The sequence below is a fragment of the Rhinichthys klamathensis genome, unplaced genomic scaffold, assembly GCF_029890125.1.
Source record: "Rhinichthys klamathensis goyatoka isolate OS25496 unplaced genomic scaffold, OSU_Roscu_1.1 h1tg000196l_1, whole genome shotgun sequence".
Classification (NCBI taxonomy): Eukaryota; Metazoa; Chordata; class Actinopteri; order Cypriniformes; family Leuciscidae; genus Rhinichthys; species Rhinichthys klamathensis.
In genome coordinates, this window is record NW_026606722.1 from 5141681 (window position 1) to 5153318 (window position 11638).

General features: G+C 37.9%; 1 protein-coding gene across 1 annotated transcript; it reads right to left on the bottom strand.

The window, feature by feature from the left end:
* Positions 1-2525: 2525 nt before the first annotated feature.
* kcnk13b (potassium channel, subfamily K, member 13b) lies at positions 2526-8444 on the bottom strand. Its single transcript, XM_056262726.1, has 2 exons — positions 7888-8444; positions 2526-3479 (listed from the first exon to the last, which is right to left on the bottom strand). The coding sequence occupies exons 1-2, from the start codon at positions 8225-8227 to the stop codon at positions 2581-2583; spliced, it is 1239 nt and encodes a 412-aa protein (XP_056118701.1). The 5' UTR covers positions 8228-8444; the 3' UTR covers positions 2526-2580.
* Between the last annotated feature and the right edge of the window lie 3194 nt (positions 8445-11638).

Consider the following 11638-nt stretch of genomic DNA (forward strand, 5'->3'; position numbering starts at 1 on the left):
CTACTTACAGCCTCCACACAGAGCTACTGTAAAGCTCCTCTGTTCAGATTCAGAACAACACTGGCCAAAACATCTCACCCAATGGAACAACAGGACTCCTGCTATGTTTATCATCCAAGTCTGGTGCTGGTGGATATGAGGTATTCTTCCTGCACATAAAGAGTTATAGTTTCCATAGCAACCTCCTAACATCATAACATATTGTAGCTTTGGCAATGTGAAAACACATTTCATTCCGTCTTTATGTCTGAGTGCTGCTACTCTAAATGATAAAAGCCATGAGCTATATGAGTATTTCGCCCACATGCACACTCACAAACAATAACAAAGGCATCACTGAGGACAATATTTATTTATTTGGTTAACGTGACACAAACCGTTTTTGATTGGAGTTGATTATGTCCTTTCGCGTCAATCTGTGAAGCAAATTGAATATGACAGCAAGTATGATATGACTTTGCTTCTACTTGCGATATGGGGAAGACACAAAGTTCAAGAATGTCTTTGCCTTAATGAATTAAGACATTATTCATGCAGATTTCATAGACTGTCTATTCTATTCGTAGAAAAGTTCCCATAGAAACAGACTCTAAGTACAATTGATGCAATGAGAGCAAATGATTCATTTCCCACATACTCCATCGATCTACCAATGCATAAATGTCACACTTTTCCTTTAAAGTTAGACATAATGAATATATTAGCATACTGTGACAGTGCTGAAATATGCCGGAAAACTATTGTACACAAGTCCAAAATCAGCAGCAATACATTATTTTGTTCACAAAGGGTCTCATTCACTAACTGTACAATCATATTCACTCAGAAATCATTATTGATCAAAAAGTTTGCTCTTTCGGATTTAAGCACACGTATGCAAAAACCACAGACTTCCTCCTGGTTGCCTCAGCTCAGAAACATGAATATATATATATCAGTACTTTCCACAACCGATGATTAGACTACCATTCAACAAGTTTTTATACACCAAGGCTGCATTGATTTCATCAGAAATACCCCAAAAACAGTAATAAAAATATTAAGAACAGCATTTATTTGAAACAGAAATTTTTTGTAACAATGTAAATCTTTAAGCTCTTTATTGTCACTTTTAAATGATTGTGTTCTTGCTAAATAAAAGTATTAATTTCTTTTAAAAACTAACCCCAAACGTTTGAACAGTAGTGTATATATTCATAGATATTTAAATGTCTTATCTTAGATATTATATATATATATCTTAAAATATTTATTGTACAAGGATATGAATAGTGAATGTAAACAAAATTGCATTTTTTAAATAGTGCAGTGTAAAAATATGATTGTAGCTCAAATTGTGAAAGCTTCTACATAAAGATACAGCCAATAATGTTTATTGTTTTCAACTGGTTTTGAGATTCTTTAATCTTTACTTTACTCAAACAAACATTATTGTAGGGCATTTACAGGGTGTGAGGAATGGCTGTACATATGAAGTCATGCGCCCTTATGGAGATGTTTGGGCGTGTATTACCAAATCACTAACTTAGTACCCGTGCTCCCTAATTTCGAATTATCCATATTCATCAACATAAATAGGACCTATTATCCTTTTTTCATTTTCAACTTTCTTTATTGTGTAACGTCGCTGTTTGACCATGAAAAAGGTCTGCAAAGTAAGTAGTGTGTTGAAACTCATTTCTGAAACACTCAAAGCGGATGACCAATCACAACACACTTTTCCAGCCGACCAATCAAAACACATTGCACTTTTTGGGAGGAGGTGCTTCATAGAGACCGTAACTAAACAAGGCGTTGTTTCTCAAAAGCACGGTGAAATAAGTTGGTGGCAATGGCAATGATTCTACGATCTACTTAGGCTTTTTCAGTGTTACTGACAGACTGGGAAGAGAGGTGCTAAAATAATGTTTAAACCTTTTTTAGTAGACCCCAAAAACAAAATCAATACTTTGTGAAAGGGCATAATATGGCCTTTTCAAGACTGTGTACTGTTTTAAGACTGTTTTAAGACATTTAATCTGTGTACACATTTTGTGAATCCACCATAAATTTAGCATGAGAACATTGTACCAAAGAACATTTGTACGCTATTATTAGTGAATGAGACCCAAAGGATAAGAGTGAAGGTGTGTTCACATTTACTGTTGTTCTGCAAATTTTCATGGGCTAAATCAACTCATTTTAACAGGAATCCACACGAAAAAGATTGTCCCACACAGATGCGAATTCACCATGTTGACCAACAGAGAGCTGCGTGGTTTGAAAAGTGTCTTCTGTGTGAGCTGTGCTTCATACTCTATGATATTTCCAAGAGGGGGTTTCTGCAGCAATGCCACCTTTGAGTGAACAGTTTAAAAAAGAACCATTTTTCTTAGTGTGAAGAACATTTGAATAATCTATCGAACCTTTTTTCACTATAAAGAACCTTGTGTGGAATGGAAATATTCCATTTTTTGCCCACAAAATTTCAGTAATGTGACTGCACCTTATTTGCTCGGCTTCTTTCGAGAGAGAGAGAAAAAAAGTGATCACACTTTGCTGTGGGGTCCTCTGGTTACTTCACATTTCTAAATGGTGGATTTATCTATCTACACTTGTCTCTGCCAACCGGTTGTTCATGATTCCCAGCGCTCCGACCCCTCCGGAGAACTCATTGTGACGCGAGCTGCTCCCTAACTGGCGAGGATGTCCGTTAGCCATCTCTGACAGCTGCTTCTGCATGATGGCCAGATTAACTTTATTAGCGGCCAGAAAGTCTTTCATGGAGATCATCTCTCCAGACATCCGCCGTCCATCCGCCTCGCTGTCATTGACCGCGTCAGTCTCGATGGAGTTTTCCCGCCGGGTTCTCATGTGGCCCGGGACGACCGCGTTCCTCCGAGTGTGGCGGTTCCCTCGGCCTGGGCAGCGGCAGGGAGTCTCCAGCCTCCGCAGAAGCCAGTTGAGAACTTGCTTGATCACGATGGAAATGACGTTGAACAGCGAGTAGATGCAACACACTCCGGTTAGAATGAAAAGGAAGTTGCCCACCCTGTAGGCCGCCTGAGCCTTGTACATCTCACGCTGGTTGCTCACCATATCCCCAAAACCAATGGTGCTGAAAGCCACGAAACAGAAATAGAGGGCGTCCAGGTAGTCCCAACCCTCGGCCGCAGAATACATGGCGGACGCGCAGCAGGAAACCAAGATGGCGGCGACTCCTAAGATGAGCATCACGCAGTACACCGAGGGTTTCCAGCCGGCCAAGCTGTCCGTGCGCCGCTCTCTGGTGCCGGCGGAGGGGCGGTGGCAGTTTTGGGCCGGACCGGCTTTGCGGCGTTCTCTGCGCTTGTGGCAGAACTTCAGAACAAATGCGATCACGGTGATGACACGTTCCAGGAAGAGGTTGAAGAACAAAATGGTGGCAGCGCAACCAATAAGCCCATAAAAGATCAGGAAGATCTTTCCGGCAATAGTGACGGGTGTCGTCATCCCAAAACCTGCGCCACACACAGAAATAAAATGAGGATGTTAGGTTTATAACCATTATAATGCAATCACAGCAAGCGCAGTGTATAATACAGGCTGCAAGAAAATGTTCTTTATAGTGCCAGTCAATATAATATTTTTTTTTATATAATATAGGCTATATTTATATATTAGGGCTGTCAGTTAAACGCGTTATTAACGGCGTTAACGCAAACCCATTTTAACGGCGTTAATTTTTGTATCGCGCGATTAACGGCCTTTTTGGCCTAGCAAACTTTGTAGTTTTTTTCACATGCTTTTGCAACAGGACGCGGCATGCGCGGCGCTGCGCTATGAAACCCATTCATTTCAATGGCTTGCGCCGCGCGAGGACATTTTGTTGCTTCGTCGACCAAAGCGCAAGTGGATCTAGCTAGACCGGAAACAGAACAACAGGCACGCCGCACACACTTGTTTAGGCTTGCGAGCCGGCCAAATAGTTGGTTAACGTTACGTTTTGAGTGGATGACGAGCGCGAGACGCCGGAATGGATGCCAATAAGATTCTGAATGGAAAGTTTACTTTTAAAAAGTTGCCAAATGGTTCCATTGACGAGACCAAAGTGATCTGTGTGTTTTGTCGTTGTGAACTGAGCTATCATTATCGAAGCACGTCCAGTCTGAAATACCACTTGATGGCCAAGCACACACACACACACACACACATACAGCTGATGCGAGTTCTCTGCCCCATCGTCAATATCAGGACCTCGTCAGTATTTCTTTCACCCTTTTATTGATGGACAGTGTTACAATGTGTGTGAGAGTTTTTTTTTTGTGTTTGCTCCAAGTGAGAATGTAATTGTGAAATTGAACACAGTATATGCCAATGTTGTTTCAATAAAAAACATTTGCACAAAGCAAGCCGATCCACTTTTCCATGTTGATAAGAGCATTAAAATGAGAAAAAATAATGGGACAAAAAGAAATGAAGAGACATTTAGAATAGATAAAAATGTGCGATTAATTGCGATTAATCGCGAGTTAACTATGACATTAATGCGATTAATCACGATTAAATATTTTAATCGTTTGACAGCACTAATATATATATTTAATATTATATATAATGTGCTTGTTACATTTTGTTCTGGTTCATCAACCTACCTTCCATTTGTTTAGTTTAGTTTCTGAACAGTAAAAAAACAACAACAAAAAAACACTTGAAATCCACCTATTCTATTAAAATCGTTTTTGGTTTTTTTTGCGACAAGTTGTTAAAGTACATCAGGTCAGTACTTTTTCATGATTGAAATACTATTATAGTTTTTGCTAATATTTTGAATTTATTTTTAGTTTTAGATTTTAATTTTAAAGTTTTAGTTACTTTTTTGTGTGTTTTTGTAATTTTTATTCATTTTTATTTTAGTTTTAGTTATTTTAGTACATCAGGTTAAGCTATGAAAATGATAAATGTGATCTAAGCAACCAGCGGAAATAAAAAATGAGTTTTAAAACATACGTTTTTTATATACATTTAATTTAATTTAATGTTTATTTTATTTAAAGTAAATATAATAATGCCAACTCTCAATCAACATACACAAATTGGTTGATATATTTCGATGACAACTTAATAATTGCTTATTGTTTCTATCTAAAATTATACATGTTAGCTAATTGTATGATTTGTATTTTCTTGAACAGTCACCTCTGATAATGTCAATTATTGAATGAGTGTATAGAAACATGAATTTAAAGCTGCTTTGAAACGATATGTATTGTGGAAGGCGCTATACAAATAAATGTGAATTGGCTTTATGCAGCTTCACTACTTCCTGAACTTCAGCCAGCCCTTTGTTTCCTGTCTGTCATTATTGGACAAACTGATTAATCCAGGTGTGCCTGATTATTGTTACTGAGGCCAGGCACACCTGGATTAATCAGTTTGTCCAATAATGACAGACAGGAAACAAAGGGCTGGCTGAAGTTCAGGAAGTAGTGAAGCTGTGCATAAAGCCTATTGAATTGAATAACCCTGTATCAGGTGTTGCAACATTAAAACATTTTATATTCCATCCGGTGTTGTTTTTATGCTTTTGTCTGTGTCAAATGTTGATTTAGACACATGATCAAGGCTAAAGATCCATTGTTAAATTCTCATGCATGTTGAACCTTCACAATTTTGCGTTGTTATCATCACAACCAATCTGGACAAAGCTAGAAAGTTTGAAACGATCAGATCTGGCCGCATGTAACTTGCAGTTGGTCTCAAAAATCAAATTTGAGAGGGGGAAAAAAAACAGATTCCGCATACAGTGTGAAAAAGTACATTGTGTTTCGCCAAAGTAATTCCATATAAGTCTAAAAACATCAAAACATACAGAGAAGCTGTACTCATAAAAACCCTCCAGCCACTGCAGAACTACAATGGATTAGCACATGCAACTGCTGTGAGCTAATTAGAAACTGAGCTGTAATTGTCCTCTAATGAGCAGCATGTGCTCCAAATCCCACGTGAACCCCGGGCTCCAATCACCTCCAGCATCTAGACAACCCCACTTTCCCTTCCCACTAGAAATAGGTTGCCATTGGTGACGGCAGCCTTACCTCTCTATAGTTTTTTTCTTTTTCTTGCATTGGTCATCTTACCGATTCCATTGCAATTTAATCCTGAGATGTATCATTTACGAAGATCCACTGTGTGACTATTGATATTAGGTGCATGAATTAACTAATAAATAAGATTAAATGCTCTCACTATTATGCAACTATGCCCTGGATAACTGTCCACTGTTCAGGATATTAATTGTCTATACAAGCATCAGTAAATATTAATGAGGCTAAAATAAACTTCCCCTGCTCTGCCTGTTTCTTTAACCACGTCTAATTTTTGTGCGCATGAAATGCCAGATGTGACTGCATAGAAAAAAGTCGTGCATTTAATATTCTCTGTAGCCCTTTTGCAAAGACAAATCTGACACATGCTGAGAATGAATTGAACCTGGTTTATGGAGAAACTTAATTTAAAGTTCTCCTGAACTGAAAAGTTTTCATTGATGTTGCACTTATACTAGGCAAAGCAGACAACTGAAAAAAGTTTATTATGTATTATATTATATGTACCAATCGAAATTGGATTGGAATTCTGTTTTTGTGGTTAATCTGTTTATCATGTTCAAAGATTTTCACATTTAGATTTAATCTTTTGCTTCTTCACAGAAATGTGTGTTTTTCCTCAATATAGCTCTATCAGATGTGTCAAGTGTGTGTTAGACGTGTTGACAATAGCATTCACTTCAATGAGTAAATGAACGAGATGATGGATTCAAATTTCCAGCTCCATCTATTGAATTGTCAAGAGTCAGACAGAAAATCTTTGGCAAATGACTTGAGAAAATAACTGCTTTGTTGCGCATAGCACACATGTATTAAATGCAGTTTTCTTTTTCTGGTGCTTTAGCTAGTAATATGACCTGCTGAAAATGAAAAAAAATTATCTCAAAATCGCAAACAATGTTTAATTTGTGCGATTTAGTTACGAGATCATCAGAATTATGAAAAAGTATTTTATATCTATACTTTTTTTTCATAATTCTGATTATATATAAAACTCACCAGAGTGTTTAACTGTTAACAGATGAAATACATCTAAAGAGGATCTTTGGGAAGAAGTCTGAATTGAATAGCCTATTAATTGTACAAATATCTAAAGGTGGCGATGATAAAGTAGTATAGCTGCATGTGAAATTTAGTTAGTAGATAGTGCAATAATGTCATATATATATATATATATATATATATATATATATATATATATATATATATATATATATAAAGAGAATATGAGATAAATTGGTTTGCACAGTGACCTGCAGCTCAGATTCTAGTTCCAAAGTGCAAATAGCTTTTGTAAAAACAAATGGCAATTATTGTTGGTTTAACTTAAAAAAGTAAGTAAACTGGTTGCCTTAGAATTTTAAGTCCATTGAAATTACTACCATGAAGGAGATTGGTTTCATCAACAGAAACTCAAAATATTATGTTATCTGAAGAACCACATCAATTATCAAAATTTGATTTGACAAAAGAAAAAAGGTTGTGATAACAAATTATGAAAACAATTCTTTACAGTGCATGTCTCAAGAATGAGATGTTTTAAAAACCATTAAATCTGATTAAAATAGTTAATTAAACCACTAAGAAAATCCATATAGTCTTAAACATCAATATTTAGCCTATAGTGCCACTGAAAGAAAATTATATCGTTTCGCCGTCTGAATGCGCACCAAATGGTAAAAGGACCTGTTGCACATGTTACTTTGATAGGTTACTTGTGCTGGCTAAAATCACAAAACTAGATTAAAACAGACTTTGAAATCTTGTAGTCTGACATTTTTGTCTAACTATCATGCAGTTTAAGGTGGACTTGACAGCTCACCAATAGTTGAAACCACAGTTCCGACGAAATAAAAAGCTCCCGCAAAATCCCATCGCGGTCTGGTCGCGTCCACACGGATTCCCGCCACATTGGCCTCCTCATAGTTCCTCAGGAAGTTCTTCAGGTCGTCTTGACTCAGGTTGTACTTGTGTGTGAACTGCTCGATCCTCTGAGCCCATTTCTCCTTGGCGAGCTTCTCCTTCGGATGCTCCAGAGATGAAAACACCGCTGCCCCACATAACAGGTAGATGATGATTAACAAAGCCAGCATTAGAAATCTCGCATTGTCTTCATTTAGGGTACCGATGCTGTTGCAGCAGCATCCAGCGCGGCAAGCCATTATTTTATAGCAATATTATTGGAACAGATGAACCACCACATCCCAGTTCATCATGGATCATGCATTTTTTTCTGTTCAGAGGTCTGCGTCCAAATGTTTCAGGGATCTTCGAGCGTTATTCTGCTCGAAATGTCCAGTTTCTGTCGGAACCGATCTGCCAGCATGATGCGCTTTGTCTCCAGCGCAGTGATAGACTGTGTGACCCCAACCTCTCCAAGAGCGCGCGTGGATCCGCTCAGTGGCGTCAGACGAGGTCACACACACACACACACACACACACACACACACACACACACACACACACACATACTGGTACGGGTGGTTTATAAAGACTTTTTCCCCTAAAAAGTTCCATCCTGGTTTATGGGGACCCACCTTTCCCTTTGTCATAGAGATTAATAATAAATATTAAACTGCTCCTTATGGCATGGGGTAAAAATCTGACTGCTCAGAATTTAATTCTAATGAAACAGTCTGGTAATATGAAGACCTGACAAACTAAAGCACTGTAAGGACAGGGCAGGAGTGGGCGTTTCCTGATTTAATTATGATTTATGAGGACTACCCTGGTTTATCTGGACATCACTCACATACATACACACACACACACCTGACCCTTAATTATGAGGACAACCCCGGTTTATCTGGACATCTCACACATACACACACACACCTAACCCTTAATTATGAGGACTAACCTGGTATAACCTGGACTAACTTTACCCATGAGAGTGCCACATCACTTAAGTTTGTTTCAATACCAGCATATAGAAAAACAAAACAAGAAATTATCAGCAATTGTTCAACCTGGCTTAAACTTTAAGAGAGATTTCAGAAAACTAACCTGAGTTTGTAATGTGAGATTTAGCAGGTGTGAAGTGAGTGAAGAGCAAAGAGAGAAGAAGGAAAGTGAAATACGGAAATATTTTAGCTTTAAAAATTAAGAAATTAAAAAACCAAAAGGAGAGTTTACTATTTAACCATCACTGACAAATGCATTCACCCACAAATATTTTTCATAATTGAACCTTGAATGTCAGTCTTAATTTATTCATTAGATTAAGAAGTTTTGTCTAAAGATAGTTTTGAATAAAGCTAAATATTTCCAGTTGATTGGGTTTGGGTTTTGTTAAAGGTGACCTATAATTCAAAATTGAATTTACCTTGGTATAGTCAAATAACAAGAGTTCAGTGCATGGACATGACATAGAGTGAATCTCAAACTGGACTGTTTTCGCGTTCTCATTTAATTCACGTTTATGAAAAACACCCCTGAAAAACGGTCGGTTCTCCACACAATACCGACTGTGACGCAATAGTCGGGATCATTAATATGTACGCCTCCAAATATTTGCATAATGCCAGCCCTCAATGCCAGGCGGAACTGCGCAGCCGAAGCATGGCAGTTGCTCAGTGTTTGGATGTACACATGAACACAAAAGTATTTTTTAGTTCCTTCATCTGAGCCTCTGAAGAAACAATGGGTTAATTTTATTTTCTCTGGAAATTTCCAAACATTTCACCGACTGTTTCCTCAACTTGGGCCAATACAGAGCTGGCCTCGGATCGAGCTACCAAGCAACACTTTCTGATGTGTAATTGTTCAAGTTCAGACAGGTAATCTTTCTCTCAAAATCGTTCAATACTGTTTATGCATCAGTAAGTCAAGCCAGTGACTAAAATATCAGCTTCACATCGTTTCTTTTAGTAGGATGAAAATAATCGTATTTAAATTGTGAACAAATTATATACAGAAAGAACAATCTTTCCACACAGCGCGAGTTTATCTGGACACTTGCCAAACTCGTTATGAAATCAATGACGCACGTTACTGCACAACGAAGCTCTTACTGTATTTACATCATCGTGTTTGCATTGGTGAAAGCAGAGAGAGTGCAGAAACTGCTTTGCAATGATAAGATCTTCATTCTCGCGATCAACACACCGTCATCTGCTCAATGCTCATCAAGGCAACATTTTATGTGATGGGAATAGATCTAAATACTTTAAAAACATCTCACGATTCGTTAATCTCTATAGCTGTTATAGTAAAAACGTATAATAGCAGTAGTAAAAGTATTCGGGAGAGAGTTTCACATGTAATGCGTAGCTATTTCATATGCAAGCATGTCAGCCAATCACAGCAGTGGCTGGCTACACTGAATCCCACAGCAGACACGCCCCTTCAAACAGAGTGTTCAAATCAGAGGCTAAAAGCAGGCTAGGAAAAATGCCATTTATTTCTAAATTATGAATATTTTTTATCTAAAAAACATACTAACATTATAAGGGTAACCCAGGAAACATTATAAAATAATAATAAAAAACATTCAAGGGCACCTTTAATGTAAAAAGAGAAGATTGTTCAATACATCAGTAACCATATGAATCATGCATACACACACACAACCCTAACTAACCCTTGATTATGGGGACATTTTGGGTTTAACTGGACCTCACTCACACACACTCTCAAACACACACAACCCTAACTAACCCTTGATTATGGGGACATTTTGGGTTTAACTGGACCTCACTCACACACACTCTCAAACAAACACAAACACCTAACTAACCCTGGATTATGAGGACATTTTGGGTTTAACTGGACCTCACTCAAACACACACTCTCAAACACACACAAACACCTAACTAACCCTGGATTATGAGGACATTTTGGGTTTAACTGGACCTCACTCACACACACTCTCAAACACACACAAACACCTAACTAACCCTGGATTATGAGGACATTTTGGGTTTAACTGGACCTCACTCACACACACTCTCAAACACACACAAACACCTAACTAACCCTGGATTATGAGGACATTTTGGGTTTAACTGGACCTCACTCACACACACACACACACAACCCTAACTAACCCTTGATTATGGGGACATTTTGGGTTTAACTGGACCTCACTCACACACACTCTCAAACACACACAAACACCTAACTAACCCTTGATTATGAGGACATTTTGGGTTTAACTGGACCTCACTCACACACTCTCAAACACACACAAACACCTAACTAACCCTTGATTATGAGGACATTTTGGGTTTAACTGGACCTCACTCACACACACTCTCAAACACACACAAACACCTAACTAACCCTTGATTATGAGGACATTTTGGGTTTAACTGGACCTCACAAACACACACAAACACCTGACTAACCCTTGATTATGAGGACAAACTGGGTTTAACTGGACCTCACTCACACACTCTCAAACACACACAAACACCTAACTAACCCTTGATTATGAGGACAAACTGGGTTTAAATGGACATCACTATTAACTCCACACATAGCAGGAGTACCTGTATTAGAGTTAACCATACTAAACCAAATCAACTATTCTACATTAAAGAGTGAATTCACAAATTATTGTGCATCTTTTT